The sequence below is a fragment of the Cyprinus carpio genome, chromosome B3 (assembly GCF_018340385.1).
Source record: "Cyprinus carpio isolate SPL01 chromosome B3, ASM1834038v1, whole genome shotgun sequence".
Classification (NCBI taxonomy): Eukaryota; Metazoa; Chordata; class Actinopteri; order Cypriniformes; family Cyprinidae; genus Cyprinus; species Cyprinus carpio.
In genome coordinates, this window is record NC_056599.1 from 11294481 (window position 1) to 11316131 (window position 21651).

A 21651-nucleotide genomic window follows, 5' to 3' on the forward strand; every position below is an offset into this window, starting at 1 on the left:
AGATTACGATGTGACTTTTGGATCAAAGTGTATATATTTTGTTTAAACAACTATAAGCAAAATAGCTGGAGAAGTGCATTCAAAAACAATGCAGAGATCAGATATCCTCCAAAATAAAATCCTTTATTACAAACACCACACATTCTTTGAACATTGTTCAGAAAAATAATGGTCCCCCACCCAAAACAGCCAAATGCTACAATGACCTGACACATCACAACTTTCACTATCACATAACCATTTAAAACAATGTCACAAGTGCATTCATAATTTAAAAGAAAAGCCTACCATTACAGGCAAAATCATGAAATGTTGCTGGTCAAATAGAGAGAAAAAAAATAATATTAAAACTAATAATTTACAGCTTGAGACTGATTTATCTTATATTTATGCATGTGTAAATGGTTAAAATCACTCAAGGACTGAGCGTCCCGTCACTGCATATTAACGAATGATCAGGTCCTCACATGCGTTGCTTTGGGTTTATACCACTTCTCCCGTTTGAGGGCAGTAGTTTGGGGGAGTTCACAGATTTGAACTAAAAAAAAAAAAAAAAAAAAAAAAACCTTCAAAAGAAACATGAAAAGACACTATTATGCACAAAGTTTAGAGACTGCTATTATTGTTTTTAGCTCAGGTGTTGGCGAGAACGACAGAATCAGAACGGATGATGCTCCCTGTTTGGAAATGATGAGGCAGGACTGCACACAGGGAGGCAGGTTTATCGATACTGGTAGTTCATACTGGGATTGCCCCGGCCGTACCCTGCTGGTCCACTGTTGTAGGAGGCGGAGCTACCGCCGAAATTCGGGTTGGCTCCGTCCTGTGAGCTGTAGTTTGACTGGTTGCTGTAACCTATGAGACCAGATCAGAATTAACACAACATTTAAAACAGAGTTAAAAGCCCCCAAAGGATGGTAATCTCTCATTCTGACGGCACCCATTCACTGCAGAGGATCCATTGCTGAGCAAGTGACATAATGCTAAATTTCTCCAAATCTGTTCTGAAGAAAAAAACTAACTCATCTATATCTTGAATGGCTTGAGGGTGAGTACATTCTCAGCTAGAATTAATTTTGGGGTGAATGATTCCTTTAAGACTCCCAAACTTGTAACTCGGACTGTTTTTAATCACCTTCATAGCTGTAGTCCTGTCCTCCGGTCACTTGTGAGGGATAAGCAGTGCTGTAGTTGAAGTTTCCCCCTCCTCCGCCACCACCAGGAGCCTGGCCGAAGTTGTTCTTCTGTCCGAAGCCCTGGCCGTACTGACCGAAGGAACCCCCTGGGCCCAGTCCGGATCCTTGAGGCTTGGTGTTTTGGTGCATGGGTGGCTTCTTACCGACCAGTTTGGGGGTTCCAGTAGGGGACGAGTAGCTGCCATCACTCTGGTAATTTGAGCCGAAACCACCGGCCCCTGCAGCCCCTCCAGGAGATGTGTTTGTGCCTGGAGCTGATGATCCAGGACCTGAGGCCAACGGTCCACCATTAGACCCTCCATTATTATAGAAATCTGAAGAGGAATAATACAGTAAAGGTTAACAAATGGGCATTCAATTCAAATCAACATATTACTGGCTTTTAAGTAACCTAAAAACGTTTTGCTGTATATAGAAACTTGATACAAAATATATATCAATTCAGGGTAACATTTAACTTAACACTACCCAAAATTACAATTTGTATGATATGATGTCTTGAAGTCTCAGTTCACCCATTTAGACGTAAGTTACTGACCCAAGCTTCAATAAAACCACTTTCTGCATTTTCTGGCTTTGAAATAGTAACACTAGTGTAGTGTGTTACACTACTTTTTGTCAATTCACGTCCATCTAAACACATGCTAATGCAAGAGAGCAGAAATGCAAGCTTTTTAAAACAATGTTTCACATTTTGCTGCTCTACAAAGTTCGAGTATGGACCTGCGAATTAATCAAACAAGACGTGACCAATAGAAGACAAATGCATCATGGTTCAACAAAAATAAAACAAAATAAACACAAACTATAAGTATACTACATGTCTTATGTGACATGTATAAATATATATACATATACTGTCTGCAACGATTTTGCAGGCTGAAAACTTTGTGACCTCAGCTCAATACCAATTTAGTTTTCTAAAACATGTTACGAAAGCAATTGCAGTAATAAATACTGGCTTTGCATATATGTACACAAAGATTTTTTGGGATTGAATAGAAGATGCCAAAAGCTCTTTGCAAAATACTAAAAGAGTGAAATTGTTTTCAATCATAATACTAGCTAAAAATTTCCATTAAAAAAAAAAAAATAATAAAATAAAATAAAATAAATACAACAAAAAAAGCCCCCTAAACTTATGCAAATCGGTTTAATTTCCAACCCCCCACCTGAAAATAAACTACTACTGTTAATAAAAATTTACATAGATACCACAGGTTTGTAAACGAAATCAAATTTATTGCAAAATATGATGATTCACAAACATCAAATTTAAAAACAAAAATGCCGCAAATGTACCCCATTTGTTCATTAGTTCACAGAATTGATAACATTCTGATATTAAAAATTAATCCTCACAAACCCGGTTTCTCTCAATCAATGGCACTGACTACAATTAAAAAAGAAAAATAAATAAACTTAAAAACATTAAAGACATGGCAATGTATGGAAATGATAATTAAAAATCCATCGGGAACATTATTCCAGGAAAAACAACTAAACTGTTGGCAAAAAATGGCTTATACAGTGACTTCAGAGTGAAGATGCAGTCATTATGAAATGTCAGTGTGACTATCCATCAGCCAATCACATTGCTTGACTGTGCTGATCACGGCACAAATAATACGTCAGAACGTCTTGTATTTCTTGATTTCCGCAGGCAGAAACTCCCGTTCACATCCACAGTGTTAGCTGATCGTTGGTGCAGGTTTTTTGAGGTGAGATTGTGGGCGAAACATCACAAGGAAACGAGTTCATAATGCGGGTAACCAGTGTTTTTTCCCCTCTGCCTCTACTTTTCGTTTCACTTTTGCGTGCTTATCGAAAACATTGGGCGGTTTATGTCGCAAACTCGTGGTAGCCATAGGAGTCTGAGACAAAGTCACCTAAAGGGTGAGACAGAGCAGAGAAGCACAGAATTAGACGTCTTCTGTGTTTGGCATGCCATGACAAACGTCACCGGGCATGAGTCAAGGATGTCAATCAGATATCATCAAGGTCAAAGGTAGTTTTCTGTGGGTTTTTTTTTCTCCTTCTTTTTAGATTTCTCTGCTCCGGTCACCCTCAAGAAGGTCTTTCCTCAGAAAGTGGCGTTGGCATGTTGGGAACATTTCTCGTTTTTCGCCGAGGAAAGTTTGCGTCCCATGGCACAACAAAGCAGAGAAATGTAAAATCAAAAGGAAAATACAATAGCGGACACTCGCATTCAAAACATCATTAACATGTCCCCGAAACTAGCAGAGGAGCAGTTTAAATAGATCCAGAGCAAAGTGCACAGACTTCTTAACTTGAGATGCAGTCAAAAATAACAGGAAATTAAAACGGCAACAACCTGTGCCATAAAGACAAGTCTTGCAGTTAAAAAAACCTACTTAAGACAACAACACTAAAATATACGGGATAAAAAAAAAGAAAAGATAAGATTCAATGGCACCAGTGAGAAATCGGAAAATACTCACTATAGCCAGAGTTGTTATTGCCGCCATATCCATACGTCCCATATCCACCTAAAAGGGGACAAGGATATAGATAAGAATATTTATGTTCAAGAGCAAGTCAACAGGACTTTTGCTTTATTAGACACAATTATAGGCATAATTCATAGCTCAAGGAAGCCATTTATTATAAAAACCATGATATTTAAGGTTGCAAAATTTCACCACTTTTTTCGATATACTAAGACTTTAAATTCATAATTCAGCACACAAATATATCTGAAAAGTAGCATGTTTCAAAGAGTAAAGATATGGTCACAAATTTATGAATTCTCACTATTTGACCATTTAATCAATGCCATAAATATTCATATCATAGTATATTTTAAAAATACTGCATTAATTTAAATACTATGTTTATATATATATATATATATATATATATATATATATATATATATATATATATATATATATATATATTATATATATATATATATATATATATTATCAATGAGAACACCAAAACGGTACTCGAAAACAGATGGGAAGAAAGTTATTTGGAACCATTCCTTGAACAGACTTAATTGTGTGAGAATAATAAATCTGAGAGAAAGCTTGAGCCCTAATAGCCAGTTTGCATTTATGATCTCAAATTTATGTACATTCATAATTTCAGGGAATGTCATGCCTTTTCCCCATCACTACACACAAATCAGTTTTATTAAACATCAAATATCAAACACTTACTTTGCCATTTATTTTGCATTTGTTCCAAGTGTAAAGAATTGTGGATTAACAGTTAATCACAAAACAATTCCCAGCAGAACTGATGTCAGAAACTTCAGCTACTGTTAGCTGTAGTTTTTAAGTTTTTATTAGTTTTTGATTAAATCATTGCTAGTTCTCTGTTTGTCTAAAAGCCTATTGCAAACTGATGCTTTCAGACAGCACTATAACTGTACCTTGATTGAATCCTCCTCCATTGTTAAATCCCCGGCCTCGGCCCCTGCCACGTCCTCTTCCTCTGCCCCTGGGATTGATCATCATGTCAGCAGGCGGCCCACTCACCATCCCAAATCCAGCGGGGTGCTGAAATGAGCAAATCAGTGAATTATGCACAGAATATATGAGTGAAGATCATAATGACACTGAAAACAGGAAGAGTCGGGCATACCATTGGAGGCATTTTCTTCTTCTTGTTTGCCTCTGAGTTGGAGCCTTCTGGGAAGAGCTTCTCCAAGGCTTCAAGTGCTGCGTAGGCCTTCGCCACCTTTTTATTGGATCCGGTTCCCTGAAACTTCTGTCCGTCAATCTCCACCTGGAGCGAAATTTTTTTTTAGATAAGCAGCAACTTTTTATTTGATCTATCTAGAATATATAAGATGAATTGAATGAGAATTCCACCTTACAAACACGTAATCTGAAAAACTAGAATGTGTCTCCGAGTTTGTGTCCTCACCTCCATGACGAAGCGTTTGTCGTGGCTTCCGCCGGTTTCAGAGATGAGCTCGTACTTCAGTCCTCGGCGTTTTTCGTTCAGCTCCATGACTGGGTTTTTTCCATGTTTGGTTAGGATAGGCCCCTGCTGCCGAGCGCTCTGAGAAACCGAAAAACGAGGAACAAGCTCTTAGAAGACTGAATAACGTACATTACTAGAGGTTTCATAGGACTAACTCGTCAAAATTAAACCACAATGAATTGAATCTGCACTTTTCTGCATGTAGAACATGTAGTGTTGTAGTGTTAACGTAAGTTACTCAGTGATGCTGTACACCACTGTTTAAAAGTTCAGAGTCGGCAAGATGTTTTGGTCAAAAACACAGTAAAGCATTATTATTGTGAAACTCCTGTTTAAAATAAGTTTTCTATTGTAACATTTTAAAATGTAGCATTTCTGTGATGGCTAATTTTAAGCATCATACTCCAGTCTTCAACTTTTTTTAATATGCCGATTTGCTGATATGAGAAACATTTCCTGTTACTATTATTACTATTACAGCTGTGCTGCTTCATATTCTTTGATGAATAATAACTACAGCAGTTAATTAAACTATTTTTTTTAAACATAATTCAAGTCTTTACCGTCACTTTTTATCAATTTAAATGCATTAATTTTTCAAAAATAAAAAATCTTATTGACCGCAAACTAGTCAGACTGAATGTCCTTGTGATGTAATTTACTTAAAAAAAAAAAAAAAAAATTATGAACTATTTAATATTTAATTGTAATTCATGAATCTTCTTTAGAAGATAATTGAATCATTTTTTACTTGCATCCAAAAAATGCCCACAAGTTGCTTATTAATTCAAATGTATTGGAACCTGTGATATAACATTTTGGTCTTCATGAGTAACTATTTGGATACATGTTTGGTACCTCGTCAGTGGGGCTGTCTGCGGTTGGTGCTGGTGCTGGTGCTGGTTCTGGCTCCATTTGGGTCACAGTAGGCAAAGTCTCCTGTGTGGTCACCGGCTCCTCCTGTTTCACCAGCTCAGCTACCTTTTGCTCCAATCCTGTTGGCAGACCCATATCCTGCAAGACCTGGAGAAGGAATCAAAAACAATTGAGTTTCTGCTGTTTTAGACTGATCCAGTGAGCCAAATAATTGATCTTCTGCATTACGCTCTCTTACTTTGACAGCCACGTGTAGTTTCGCAGTGCGTTTGGAGGGACCAGAAGCTTCAAAGTTCTTTCCGTCCACCTCTACGGCCATAGTAAACACCGGCACATGGACGGGCCCAGTCTGAGAAATGAGTTTGTACTGCAGACCCGGCTTCAGCTGGTTCAGACGCATCAGGGCATTCATGGCCTGTGGCGGCTCTGCTTTCTCCTCTGGAGCTGAAGGCCAGAAAACAAGGTATGTTTTATTTGCAATGCTCTGCATAACTCCGCTATAAGCAGATTAAGAACATCTGAACAGCATTTACATTTCTTTTGCAATTTCTTCTTCTTCTTGTTTGGACTCTTCTCATCAGTAGCCTCCTCCTCCTCTATGGGGCGTTTCATTGGCGGCACATATGTTGTGCTGGGTGGGATTTGAACTAGGGAAATGAAAAAATGTCAAAAGTCAAGTTTCTTGATTCAAAATAAATAGATTTGATATACAAAACAATGAAGTAGTGAAAAATGTCCTCTTTCACTCACTTTTACCTGTGTAGTCAATAGGTGTCTCACTTCTTGGTTTTCGGGGCATTTTTGAAGGAAGCGGGTCCATGCCGAGTACTTTGTGCAGCTGTCCAAAAGCTGAAAGCCTTAAGGCGTGCTGTCAACCAAAAAATGGAAACGTCACCCATAACGCTCAAATGAGATCAAATGTAAAACTGTAATAAAATTAGTAAATTGTGGACAAACCTGAGCACTCTGGGTGATGTCCTCCCGCTGCTGGCGATCAATGTGACTGATGGCATCTGTTGGATCCTTTTCGCAAGGGTCACAAATGCCTGAACCATCTAAAACAGAAATTTGAAAAGCATCTTTGTAGTATTCTAGACTTCTCGAGGTTACATAATGCTGATTGGTCAATAGAACACAATATAATATGCTATAATGTGAATACAGTGCACTCAAAATTGGTCTTTCATACTGTATTTTGATATACTGACAGACAGTCATTTTCTAATCTGTTTTAGATATGAAGTGTGGAGCTGACTTACCAGCCATTAGGATTCCAGATGCGAGACACTCGAGAACTCTACGGAGAGCTTCCCCTGCTCCCATTGGCCGATTCCCAGTGCCAATCGCCTTCTCACACAGCAGCTCTAAGGGCCAAGAAACAACCGATACATCAGATAGATGCCAACATCTAAACACTTGCCTATATTATTTTATCTACAAAGAATTAACAGGGGGATAACAGACCAATGCTTGTAGAAAAAAATTATATCACATTAATTCTTAAATCGTCACGAGCAATCAACATTTGATATGAAAAAATCATTTTAAAACTGCTGAAAGTTAAGTTAATAATTAAGTAAATTGTAATAAAACAAATTAATCCACATTAAAACCAGCCTTTTTTGAAGACTATATAGTAGGGCTGTTAATTGATACATTTTATATCTAATTAACTGCATAATGTGCTGATTAATCAATCGCACAACAGCTCCATTGTGGCTTTTTTTGGAACAACTTTCATTGTGCGAAAACACAAAACTGACATTATTTTGTTTAAAACAATTTTTACTTGTTTACTAAACTTGTGAAAAATCAGTATTACATTTGCAATCGCACATATATTGATACAAAAATATGTTAAAGGGAAATTTTACGCAATTCACTTATTGAGTCTACATTTCAATACAAAAATAAATAAGAAATGTCGAAACTAAAAGATAAATCAGAACACATGCTACAATACAACCCCCCCTTACATGGCGAGCCAAACCGAAGTTCATCACAGGACAACTTTTGGCATTTCTGATGTAGACTATATATACACAGCTATGGCTTATTAAAGGGCCAGCTCTTCATTTTTTGTGATTAGAATGAATGGTCGTTATCTATTAATGCAGCACTGTTTCGTGGCACAATGTAAGCAGCTTTTGTTGCAATTTAAATATCAGCCAGCCCTATATTCTCGGGTTGTTTTGTACTTACCCATCCTCGCAGAGGGGCCCAGGTGGGAACACGTGCACAGAGGTCCCTCAGGATACGGATGACAATCACACAGGAGCGTAGTCCATTAGCCCTGGCCTAGAGACAAAAGCAGGAGGGATACAATCCAGCGGTTTATCTCATGGAATCATAATGTGGTACAACACCAAAGCAATAAACAAACTAAGAAAAGGGGTGAGATTTGACGATATTGAATAATGTGTCGATAAGCATTAGCAATGTAGAAAGGGTGGCAAATGGTTAAGAGTTACAAAAAAGCAATTACTCAGTTGAGAAGCTACATATGAGACAGATATTAAGAGAGCAGATTAAAAACGTCAAGCTCAAGAGACGAGGAACACAACAGGGCTCGTGTTTGTGGCTGGCCTTGTGATTAGAAATTAAATATCAGAACTAAGTTGATACAAGCGAGAATGTAGTAGGAGATACAAGATATGGATTAAATCTGGAAAATGCAGCTGCTTTTTAAAGCACTGCATGACATCAGTGAAACCATGAATACACTAATATTGTGGAAAAGGAGAAATATTCATTTTGGCATAAATGAAAGCTGGCAGATTTTTGTAGAGACCTGCATTAAATCTCTAACATTACAACAATGTTCTGGGTTCAATACAAGTTCTAGAGGCGGCATTTGTGGCATAATGTAAATGCAATAAAAACAAAAAAATCTCATAGCCCTGCAAGGTTGCATTTTTTAATCAAAAATGCAAATAAAACAGTAATATTAATAAGTATTACAATTTAAAACAAGTTTTAATTTATTTTATATATAAGTCTATTTCTTTATTTCTATATATTTCTTTATTATCTTATAAAAAGATTTTTTCAGGGTTCTTTAAAGAACAGAGTTCAAACTGAACAGCATTTATTTGAAATTGTTACATTTTGTAACATTATAAATGTATTTACAGTCACTTCTGATCACTTTGTGACCTTGCAGATCAAGTGAATAATTATTAACTTAAAATCTCTTCTAAATGTTTTTCTAAATTCCCATTTTTCTATAATAAATGTAAAAATGTCAAAAAGTTCACATGAATGTTTTAAATGCCATGTTTTTTGCTACTAGCCAGCCAAATAATCCCGCTCTAGTTTCTTTCCACATCTCATACAAAAGCTACAGGGTTTGCTGGTTTACACCAAAACAAGACAAGAGTTTAGATACTAGATATAACTATACTTTTTATAAGTTGTGTATTTTAATGTCTGCATTCCATTATAGCAATACAAAAAGTCTAAATTAATTGTGCCAATCAATATCATGCCAAAAAAGCTGATGACTGAAAATAAATTGCACTGAACCCAGAACATTCCTAAAAAGGACAATTCGAATGATATTGGAAAAAATATTCTCCAGCGAAGCGTCAAATAATATGGCGGGCTGCAGAAAAATTGTGCATCCCATTTGCACTGATCCTCATGTCTACTTGAATTTTGAATCAAGCCGTTCAAATGTTAAACTGAACTGTAAAAACGGCAGTTGATACTGACAATGACGTCTAAAAAAAAAAGGTAATAAACAGTTTATCGATGCGATAATACACTTAGTTAAACTAGCCAGGCAGAGGTCAGACAGCATTGACAAAGATGTCCTTGCCAACGCAATTCAAAACCATCCAGCAAGAATATAACATTCTACCAGAGGCAAATACACTCCCACAAATAAAACCTACACAGAAAAACACATTCACACAAACAACTGAAGAAAAAAATAATACAGCATGAAATAAGGTTAACACAGAAACAAAATAAAAACAAACTCAACTACTAGAAGACAAATAAAGACAAGATGCAAACCTGGAACCACTTGGCGTGGCGGAGGGACGCCAAGGCAGTCAGGCATTTCTGCCTGTCCAGTACATCCGGGGGATCGTTGACTGATAGCGTTTCTATTGGCAGGTGGAATAAGAAGACAAGGTACAGTTTGACCAAGGGGTTTTTCTGTCTCGCGGCCAGGGGGGGAGGAGGCAGATAACCCCTACCAAAGGCAGTGGAGGGGAGAGGAAGGGGAACCCCCCAAACCAGAGCAACCCTTCCTGTGCTAGTACACAACAGCAGGACAGAAATCTGCAAGTGGCCGGAGCATCCGGCTCTGTTCCAAACCCAAGTGAGGCTACACTCGACAATAAAAACCATAAATCTAGTCGTTTTCTACTTTGTTATTAACACACATATATTGTACTTGATATTGAATGAGCCTTTTTTATAAAAGCTTAATTAAAATTTTGAATTAACTGATAAAAAGATTTATGTAAAATGCCACTTTACATGAAAGTACATCATTTTAGTATAAAATTGTTGCCATAAAAACGATATAACACTTCGGTTGGTTGGTGATTCAATGCCATGCCAAACTCCTTGGCAATTTTATGGCATGTCACAAGTTGAAAAATTATAAAAGTTTGCTTTACATAAACTCTAAAAGGAATTGAGGGTTGACTGTTAAAAATTTCTGTGAAAGTGTTTTAATAACGCTTTGGATAAAAGCAACAGCCAAAATACATAAATGTAAAATGTATGCGCAATGCATCCGTACTAACTATGGAAGACACGTGATGATTTCGTCACCAACTGTCTGCTACTGTCTTCACCTATGATGCCTCAAGATGGCGTCTAGGTAGGCAGCTCACTATGATTTGGAACAGAGCCCTTGTGGCTGTATTTTGTGGCATGATGGTGTACAGTAAGTGAATGTCAAAGAGAGGTTCTTCTATGGCTTGTGTATCTGTGAGATCTGAGTGCATTTATGTGACATGGGGGAACCCCTCCCCCTCGCCCCCTTGTTTTTTTTTCAGGGTGCACTGCCTTGCCCCTTCCGAGACAGAGAGCGTCCAGTTGGTCAAAGGTCCAGCGTCCCTAAAATTGACAAACTAGAAGGCTTGACAGAGAGAATCAGATTTTGAACCACAGGCAGCAGTATTCAGATACACAAGAGGTATGATCAAAACGAGTCCACACTGCAGCAAAACTGATGGCTCGTGATGGTCTTAGGCAGGCGTCACTAACCGAGGGGTCACAGATAGGGCTAGGCTTTGAGTTCGGCTTCAAGTTTGCTCTCAATTGACCCTTCGCTAAGCCCCGCCACCCTTTGGTTACTGTTCCATTGCTTATGCAAGTTTTGCAGGGACCATCCAGATATTTGATTTAAGTGTTATTTTTTGATAAGATGTGTTTAAATAGTGGTAAACTTGATTGCATATTTTTATATTAATTGGATTTAATTGTGACAATGCAAAGAATCATAATCTGCAATTTTCCTCAGTAGCAGTTTAGAGTAAAATTACTAAAAACTGCAAAGGGAGCAGCTTAATTTAAAAACAACTGTAAGATGGCAATGTCATAGAACATGTCATACAATTATTCACATGTAATCTTTAAAAATGGTAAAGCTTTAGTAGCAACATTTTACAATATTTTGGTTTAAAAACTTCCATGAACCAAAGACCAGAAGTTTGTCTGGTAAGATGGAGAATGGCAAAAGCTGCCAAGATGGTAAAAATGGGGTTTAGCCAAAGGTCAATTGTTGTCTTACCAAAACAAGTTTTTATTTCAGTGTTTTCCCTTTACAGCACTCTAGCCCTGGAAAAGCTCTTTACTAAACTATAAAAGGTTGCCCACAATTCTCTAAACTACAGATCCATATATGATCACTCTGGGCCTAATCTATTATTTACGCTGCATCCTTATGTCTAGCATTATCTATAACCCTCCTGCCCTCCGTCCAGCCTCTTTGAGAAAGGCTCTGTCAACAAGTCCTGGCGAACAAACCAGAACTCGACAACACTTCTGCTTCTCATTTTTGCTGCAATGCAAACCGTTCCCTTTCTTCTCCATTATACGAACACATGCAAACAACAAGGTTTGTGATTTTGTTTCTTAATTCTCAGTAAGCCTTCAGTAAACTCTCCTTTAAAATACTTCAAAGGGAACTGGGTCTTATTTAAAGCTTTACCCATCATTTACGTTACTGTATATTGGGCCATCAACACTCTAACATCACGCTGCAAGGAACTGTAAGACTTCAGGTGGCAGTAAACATAATCTGTGTTACATGACTAGTCTGTACACAATATCCCCAAGCACCATTGAAGGCCCAATAAACAATATCCCTGCCTGAGTCCATCCCATCTGCATTTGCTGTCTCTGGGGTTGTGGGGTGGTTAGAGGAACCATACGGCACTTGATTTCAAACCTACCTCCGGCAGCCTGCTTCTCAGCCTCCTCCCTCACGAGAGGCGACGTCAGGTTAATGGTGAGGGTCAGCGGTGGCTCCTTGGAGTTCTTGATGACAATGGTGGCATCACGGACGCATGGTTTAACATCATATATTTCATCTGTGACGAGCTGTTGGAAAGATATGCTTGTTTGTTATTCTGCCTTTGTAAACAATGCTTAAAATTAGAGATGCAGACATACCTTAAGCTGCACAGCGATGTTCTCTGAAACTTTCTTTAAGAGGGTGATGGTGGGTTTGTCTTTGCACAACAGCACAAGCTCCAGATCAAGATCTCCCTTCAGCAGGAGGCCTTTGGCTACCAGCCCCACACGCATGACTCCACGCAAAGAACGTGAGGGCTGCTCTGTTGACTTTGGTTCACTGGAGGACAAAATATGAGGGGCAGTTACATGAGAGATACTAACTCACTTGAATAACTAATCATGCAGTCAGAATTAAATTGCATAGTGAGCCGAGAAGACGATAAAAAATCCTCACGTCTCTTTCTCGCCATCTCCATCAGACTCCAAGGCATTGACTATGGTATTTCCTTTCTCCTGCTCGTCCAACCAATCAGAGACAGCCTTGAGGGCACGTTCGGTGTGGGACACCATGTTCTGCACCCCCTCCAGCTCCTCCTGGGTGGGATAGACGGCAGAGTGCTTGGCCATCACATGGCGATCGTCGTTCACAAAGATGCGCATGGAGCGATGACGAATAGGAGGCGGCTTCACGGAAACAAAGAGAGAAAACCATCAATATACACGACAAAAGGTTGTGAAAGGTTAAACCAAAAGCCTGGGTTCAGTAAGATTTTTGTTTTAAGAAATGAATACCTCTATTAAACAAGAATGCATAAAACAAAAATCAAAAGTGGTAAATACATTTATAACGTTACAATATGTTTCCATTCCAAATAAACACTGTTGCTATTCATCAAAGACTCCTGAAAAAAACATGCAAAAGTGGAGAAAAAATAACTGCCTTTAACTCCTGAAGCATCATGTGACACTGAAAACTGGAGTAATGTAAATTTATATTAATAAACAAGCTTGAGGTAAACAAAAACATCCAATTTTCCTATACGTTTGCAAAAAACGCTGGAAATAATTTTCCAAATCAGTGCGGCTGCTCTGTGTAATGACTGGCATATTAGTATAATTAATTAGTACTATATGGCGCATAATTAGCACTAGTCAGTAGATTTAGTGCACTTTGGTATTACTATTTTTTCTAGGAATAAATCTGACTGCAGAAGCATTGAAGGATGTATACTTTACCATATTGGCTACGAAGTGGTTCTTCAGTTTGGCAGCGTTGGTCTGTATGTGGCAGAGGAATGCTGCTCCCGTTGGTCCGAAATGAAAAGCAATCAGTTTCCTGTATAATAATGCAGCAAAAACAAATCTTTCAAATCTGTTTTAAAGATGGTGTGGTGTCAATCAAAATGTTGTACAATGTATAGTTACAGCTTTATTTATTAATTCAGTGTTAATATTAATACAGTGTTTAACATTAAGGCTAAAAAACGGATTTGAAGTAAAATCCCAGTTAAAGCAATTCTGATTCTGCTTTGGATTCCACACAAATCAAGGCCTAATCCATATAATCCTTCCACACGCACCCTGGGAAATGTACACAGATCATAGGAGCATCACATATTTAGATCTCCATGGAAACAGTGACTCATTACAACCCATAATATCATCCAGGCCTATGAGATGCAGCACAAGCAGCTCAGAACACATGAAAACTAGACTGGAAACCCATTTTATTTACAGACCGGAATCTTAAATGCATATAAATTTAAAACACACGACCGACATGATTTTTGAATTTCCTGAGCCCTGAAACTCATTTCAGATGAGTGCTAAATCAGTTGTTCACCAGTGCCATTCTCACCTCGTTATCAGGGCAAAATGTGTTTTTCATTCATAGCAAATGTCCTAGAACCTCCAGGCAATGTTTGTTGACCTCACAATTCACAAGTGAACCATCTCACGTCTGCCACTCCTGCTCTACAGATGTGAGGCATGTGTGTTGCTATTAAAAGCTACAAACATAACACTATACTGGCCCGAGGATAGAATAAAGACTCCAGATCGCAGAATGAAAATGTATAAATTTAAGAAACAAAAATACATAATGCATATAATAATATTATGCACTATGCGATGTTTGTTTCCATTCTTGTACTTTTATGTAAAGCACTTTGGTTCAACCTTGGCTGTGTTTTAAATGGTGCTATATAAATAAACAAGAACAAGCAGGACACGCACTTGTTGAAACCGCCCCCGTATCTCTTAAGAACCAAACAGAGATCAGTAAAATTAAAATAATAACAACGTATCTCTTACATAATCAACATGCACGCAAATAAACGTGATATTGTACATCAAGTAACACAATGCTTGAGTAAACAAGGGAAACGCAGTAAATTACACATCACAACTGTGCGGCCATTTTAATGCAGCCAAACAATGGGACAGTCTGCGCAAACATCTACCTTCATTATTACAACATCTGGCACTTAAGATCACACTCACCGTGATCTAATTACGTTTGTACACGTAAATCTGGCTAATTGTGGCCAAAAATGCTTTCTGAAAAAGATACGCATTTGATTTTGAGACACGGCCATACACACCGAATGAGATAAAATGGTCGTGACCCTCCCCCAAAACAACTAAAAAATGTGCCAGAGTGTTGATTTAACTAGAAAATGAGACAGAAGAGAAGACTATTTAATTTATTTATTTTAAATGTAAGAAAAAAAATCATCACGTAATGCTCAATTCTCGCTGTTTTTGTGAAACGCACAAGGAGATAGCATGCTAATCGCTAGCCATAGCCGTTTGCTATCGGAATAAATGCATTTCTGCAGAGTTTATGTGTTGGAACGAAGCATTTAGAGTAAATTAAAGTGTATTCAGTCGATATATTTGCACCTCAAAACATTTTAAGCCACCTATTGTTGAATAATGTTACGTGTTTTCATCTCCTTACCAGCGCAGCGACAAGATGTGCCTTTCCACCGATCTGTCGCTGAAGAGAATCAGCAGCGTGCGCTAAGCTAAGCTGGAACAGTGACACGTGATATCAGTGGACCAATAGGATCATTCGAGGTCGCGTCAGCGAGAGACAGGAGTGAATGGAGTGGGCGTGGCTTTGTCATTCAGACGAGCGAATGCAAAATCGAACATATTCTTTTTCTTTCTTTCTTTCTTTCTTTCTTTCTTTCTTTCTTTCTTTCTTTCTTTCTTTCTTTCTTTCTTTCTTTCTTTTGCTTGGCAAGGAAGGCGTCAGCTGAGAAAATTAGTCAATTTTTGTATTCATCAAAACAATGCGAAGTGCAATGTTAAATTAAGACACTGTATTTAAATAAGACAAATGCATGACTATTTAAATAGGTTTGTATTAAATAGGTGATGGACAGCGGTAGGACACGGGCTCGGTCGTTTGGGGGCGATGCAACACAAAGAAAAATGCGGTCTCCGGGGGCGAACGGAAATGGGCAAATTACAGAAATAACTGTGTGTAACAATGTGGCTTTTCTTCTTCATCCACCAACCCTCCACCCCAACCCGATGACACAGAGAGAACTGTTTTAATGCTAACTTTTCTTATTTAAGATGGGTGCAATTTGTCACTAAAAAGGTAATGCTAAAGATATATCTTGTTTTGAGATCTGATTGATATTAGCAAACTGCTCTCCACTCTCAGAAACAAACAAACAACAAAAAAGGGTTTATAGTCACCTTTAAAAAAAAAACTACTAATATTAACAATTTAGCTACTGATATTTACACTTTAGGAACTGTGCTTATGTACTTTTGGGGTAGGCCTATAAGGTACATTTTGTCAGGACAGCTTTGTACCTTTTTTCTTAGAGTGCCTGAAAAGAAAGCCAGGCCTAATAGAAATGTAAATGCAGCATCCTGACGTAGATAGAGACAGAAAAACTGAGATTCTTCCTGAAGTGAACCTTTATTGGTCAACATAATATTCAACAGCTTCTACATTCCATAGCTTTTCAAGATCACACATAGTAGGGCAAGACACAAATGTACAGATACAAGAACACTGAGACGGTCACCATGCACGTGTAAAAGTTCTGCCTTTAGGTTGCAGTGATATTTACACTATTTCTACATTATTTGACTTTTACTGTATGTAATACTGTATGTGGACTATACCGAATCCTGTGCAATAGCTCTGAAGCCAAACAAAACTTCATGTTCAAAGACATTTTGATGAATTTTACACTGAATCATAATGAATCACCAAAAGAGATGGTGCATGTTAATCCTGAACAATTGCAAAATAGCTTATTAAATCCAAGACCCACATTTTCTTTGCTCCTGTGACTCCTCCTGCCCTTTTTATATTTCCTTTTCCTTAGTTTGCATGGGAAAAGGGTTCTTTTTTAATATAATAATAATAATTGAGGTGACATGCGGAGGGCATGTTTGCAGTCCATTTCACATTGTCATTTATCACACTCACTCCTCAAAGTGCAACTGTGACTGCCTACTTTTCAGCAGCCTTGGTTCCAGAACTATCTTCCCATTCATTTTCTCCATAGACATTCTAGAAAATTCCTCAATAGAGTTTTAAGATTCCCATCAACAAGGCAAAACAGTATTTCAAATGGATATGAGACAAAAGTACAAGACTGTGTACTTAATTATTTTTATGACAGAATGAGTTACTCATACCATGAAGCATTGTGAATGATGTACATAATTAATAAACAATGTTAATGTATGAAATTATGGGCTATAAATCAATAATGATAGTGTAAAATACAATATATTTCATTGCTATGTATAAAGTTCATTCAAATACATACCCATTTCTTATACATATTTTTGTTGCATGGTAAGGAATTTGCAAATTAAAAAACAAAACAAAAAATACATTATTATACATTATTGTTTAAGTCAATTTCTTAATGGAGAAAATGAATGGGATTTTCCTTCCAGAACTCCACTGTGCTCAGTCATAATGCTTGTTGAAGTCTCTGCGGTTGTAGAGCATTGCTTGCATTACAACTTCCAGTGTGCTGCTTCTTCATCCACCATTTAAGCAATAGGAACTTACATCTGCCTTCAGTAATGCTGCACTGCAACGATTTTGGTTAATAACATCCTATTTTTTCCCCTTTTCCCAGTCTCTTCCATGTGGTAGAACTCATACTCTGGAATCCCTCCATCAGTTCCGATTGCTTGCGCTTTTCATTGAGTTCTGGAAGGAGCTAATCTCCCACCGGCGGAATGTGCTTCCTCTTAGGTTACTGCGGCCGGTGGTTATGCGGTAGATCTTTCTGAGGACGGCCCGGCGTAGAAGGATATAGACCCAGGGGTCCAGAATCTGGTTCCAGGAGGCCATACGCACTCCCATTACCATTAAAGTCCTGTAGTTTTTCAGATCATCGCCCATCATCCCCCAGCTGTACGAGCGGATGACTGACATCAGGCCGAAGATCTGTCAGGAAAACAGAGAAAGTTAGTTGTAGTCAATGGATGAAGCAATATAAAGTCATGGTATAACAGCAAAAGAATACTAAGGACTAGTCAGTATACCACGATCAAACAGGAAAATTTCATTCAACAGAAGTTGCTCATTCATAGCTGGTGAGACATAATAAATCCTCAGGTGTGATTCAGCCTCACAATGCATTCAGGTCTGTTTTGACCCCTGAACAGATACTTAAAAATATCTAAATAAAATGCATGGCGTTTATATATGGGAACCAAACTTTTCAAATGTGTCAAGACTATCAAAATACACATATTTCGGTTTTTTATAGATTTTTTTTTAAACAAGTTCTTTTTTTTTTAAAGTACCAACTTAGTTTTGAGTCATACGGCTCACAGAATTTATTCTTTGAAGAAATGTTCATATTAAAATTCCTTGACTTTTTTTTTTTTTTTTTTTTACTGCAGATTTGTCAAATCTACACAGTTTGAGACAGTTGACATAAGATCTTGTGGAGGAAGTACATGGAATTACTATTTTTTTGTTTTCTATTTAATCTCATTGTTGTATAGGAGAAAAAATGGACATATCAGTACAGAGATCTCTTTTGTGATGGGTCTTTCCAATTGTATTCCTACACAGACAAACTTAAAAAGTCTTTAAAAGAATAAAAAATATATATATCTTTTTAATACAACCAGAACTTATGTCTATTTATAGAAATTTTGAGCATAGAATACAGTATTTTTAAAGTATACTTTGTCACTTGACTTCTAATATTACTATAAATATATCGACTTCTAATATTACTATAAATATAGAATGTATCTCATATAAACTGTATTTTCAGCATTTTTTGTTATGCATACTAATTTATATCTATATTTGTATACTAATTATTCTGTTACAATTATATGCTTGGATCCTTCTTTAATCTTATGTTTATCTTAAATCTTATTATTTGTTTGCATGTGAGGTACTTGGAGCTTATTGTAATACGTTTTATTGTATGGTCAGTCGGTCTTTAACAAACAAACAGACAGAAAGATAGAATGGTTAAGTTGTAATGGACATACTTACCAGCAGAGGACTCCAGCAGATGCAAGAAGTGACCATAATGCCCAACAGCTGTGCCACCATCTCAATGTCATGTGATTTAGCCGATCTGCGTTGGCACTTCTTCCTGCGCAGCCGGGCGTTCACCAGCGTCACTCCGCTGATGGTGTTGCAGACCAGTGCCACGGCCAGCGCGGCCAGTCCCAGTCCAGAAAACAGTAGCACAAATATCACGTCTGTGATGCTGGTTTTGTCTAACACGTTTATGAAGCACCAGGTACACGGGAACTGGTAGGTGTATGTTCCTAGGTGAAAGAAAGGCAGCAACGCTACAAATAAAGCCAACAGCCATATCAAGACCAACACCATCTTGGTGTGGGCCATGCAAATTACGCGGGCGTGCAGGAGAGGCCTCGTCACACCCATGCACCGCTCCACGGCCATGACGCACCCCAGAAACAGCGGGCACAGGCCAAAGAACACCATGCTGCCTCCCAGGAAATGGCAGGTGGCATCAGGTGGGTAACAAAATCCTCCAACGGTGCCAGACATGTAGAGATGCAGAACCAGGGCACCTGGAATAACATGACCAGCAAGGTCCGTAGCCACCAGAGAGCTGGCGAACAGCAGGAACGTGGCTTTGGAGCGCTTCCGCAGACGAGCGTACGCTTTAGCCAGGATGATCAGTGCTACGATGTTGGACACAATGCCCAGGGTCATGGACAGGCCCGCTACCGTGGGGTTGGTTGTGATGTTCAGATTTTCCCTGCAGCAGACTGGTGCCACTCCAGGCACCTGCTGGGTCTGATTGTTGAACCCTTCATTCACATCCAGAGCTGAACTGTTGTAGTGCTGGACGGCTAACATCTCCAGGCTATGGGATGAGCACCACTGAGCTTAGAGATACATATCTGTAGAGAAAACAGCATAGAAGTGTATTTATGAGAACTGGGCACTTAAAGCTGAGATTAAGAAATCTAATGCTTGTTTAGCAAACAACCTGTAATCAAATATGTAAAAATAGGAATGCACTGCTTATTTTAGCTGCCAAGTTCATCCATTTGGGACAATTTAATCAGTTAACAAGCAAGCCATTACATCCCTTCCTGTTTTTTTTCCTTGTTTATGTATAAACATTCAATGAGGGAAATTATGTCCAGAGGTCTGAAATTATACACTGACACACCTTTCAGAAAACTTTAGTGAATAGGAACATTGTTTTTGCACAATTTCCTCTCCAGGGTACACGAGAAAGCAAAAAACATGCAGTACAAATTTCAACACTTGTGACCATTTAAACGAAACTCCATTAAACCAAAAAAAAAAATAAACCAAATCAAACAAACCAACCTAATTAAATAAACAAATCAGATTAACTACACTATTTCTATCTATCTATCTATCTATCTATCTATCTATCTATCTATCTATCTATCTATCTATCTATCTAGATATGTGTATATGTGTCTGTAAAAATTTTATATCATACCAATTTGAATAACTACACTGTTTCTTTTACTTTTTCTGCTACTTTAATATTGTATTGTCAATACATTTTATTATTGTATATTTATATATATCACTATATATATATATTTATATATATATATATATAATATATGAATATTAATAAATATTAATTTATATCACAAATCTTTGTCTATTTCAATGCATAATAAGAAAATATTTACCATTTACGCATTTTGTATTATCCATACTGAGCACCTCACCTGAAAATCACCAAAAAAAAAAATATCCCACAAAAAAAAAAAAAAAAAAAAAAAAAAAAAAACAGTCCTTGAACCAGTCTTTGAGAATCGAATATCATACTCCCATCATCCGTTTAGTCCGGAGTCTTCTTACTTTTTCCCGATAAGAAAAAACGTATTCCAGTACGACTAAAAGTGTCTTTGCAGTCTAAATATGGATGTTCAGTAGTGTTAGTGGTATTGTGGTCTTCATTGTCTCAGAAAATATCATGTAAAGGTGTATAAAGTCGTTAAAACACACAGAGCGCGCGGCGGACTGTGGAGTTGACCCGCGCGCGCTGCTGTATTTATAGCTCTCTCAGTGCGCGAGAGTCGCAGCCGCTGCTTCTGCGCTGTAAATAATGAAGCGTCACTGCGTCTCACAGCAAAGTGAGCGCGTCTGCATGCGCCTACTGTTTGGGGCGTCATGCACGCGTGTAACATTTTAAGCATCATCAGCGCTTACAGTAGCCTATGTGCTTACAAATAGATGATTCCGTTATTCTTTTTAGATAGGCAGCGCTTCACTTTTTTAGCATTCACGCGTTGTCGCAGTTATAGACATTATGGATATCAACATGATATTTTGGAGTAATCTGCACACACCTATGATGCCCGGAAATGATGCTATCTGCAGGTAGCACACAAGGTTTTGAGACACATTAAGCTTGGCAAGTGAATGGACATGGCGCCATGGACCTGTCAGCAGAAAATATATTGTCAAATGTCAAATCAATAAGCAGCATTTCAGTAACTCATAATTTACAGCTCAGTCTTTCAGTTTAACGTCATAGGATTTCTGGCCTCATTCAAGGTGACAGAAGTCAAATATACAAAGCAGATTTTAGCAGCATATTCCTTTTTTCCATGAACATGAATGGATCAAAGCTTTAAC

The 21651-nt window shown here is 37.9% G+C and overlaps 2 protein-coding genes across 5 annotated transcripts; both read right to left on the reverse strand.

Annotated features, from left to right (window-relative positions):
• Positions 1-104: 104 nt before the first annotated feature.
• Positions 105-15610, reverse strand: LOC109047138 (interleukin enhancer-binding factor 3 homolog). Of its 4 annotated transcripts, none has more exons than XM_042719662.1 (19): positions 15478-15610; positions 13752-13851; positions 12970-13199; positions 12672-12852; positions 12452-12599; positions 10053-10144; positions 8235-8330; positions 7292-7403; positions 6990-7087; positions 6789-6900; positions 6566-6679; positions 6271-6476; positions 6015-6179; positions 5097-5234; positions 4812-4955; positions 4600-4726; positions 3659-3706; positions 1136-1510; positions 105-855 (listed from the first exon to the last, which is right to left on the reverse strand). In XM_042719662.1, the coding sequence occupies exons 2-19, from the start codon at positions 13752-13754 to the stop codon at positions 722-724; spliced, it is 2523 nt and encodes an 840-aa protein (XP_042575596.1). In that variant the 5' UTR covers positions 13755-13851; positions 15478-15610; the 3' UTR covers positions 105-721. The 4 variants fall into 4 exon arrangements, with proteins under 4 accessions (XP_042575596.1, XP_042575595.1, XP_042575598.1 ...); XM_042719661.1 differs by having other exon boundaries at positions 6783-6900; XM_042719664.1 differs by lacking the exons at positions 105-855; positions 1136-1510 and adding an exon at positions 2418-3085.
• Positions 15611-16439: 829 nt separating this feature from the next.
• Positions 16440-20747, reverse strand: LOC109086102 (prostaglandin E2 receptor EP1 subtype-like). The gene is made up of 3 exons (XM_042719665.1): positions 20700-20747; positions 19033-19919; positions 16440-17958 (listed from the first exon to the last, which is right to left on the reverse strand). Exons 2-3 carry the CDS (start codon positions 19873-19875, stop codon positions 17686-17688), a joined length of 1116 nt encoding a protein of 371 aa, XP_042575599.1. The 5' UTR covers positions 19876-19919; positions 20700-20747; the 3' UTR covers positions 16440-17685.
• Between the last annotated feature and the right edge of the window lie 904 nt (positions 20748-21651).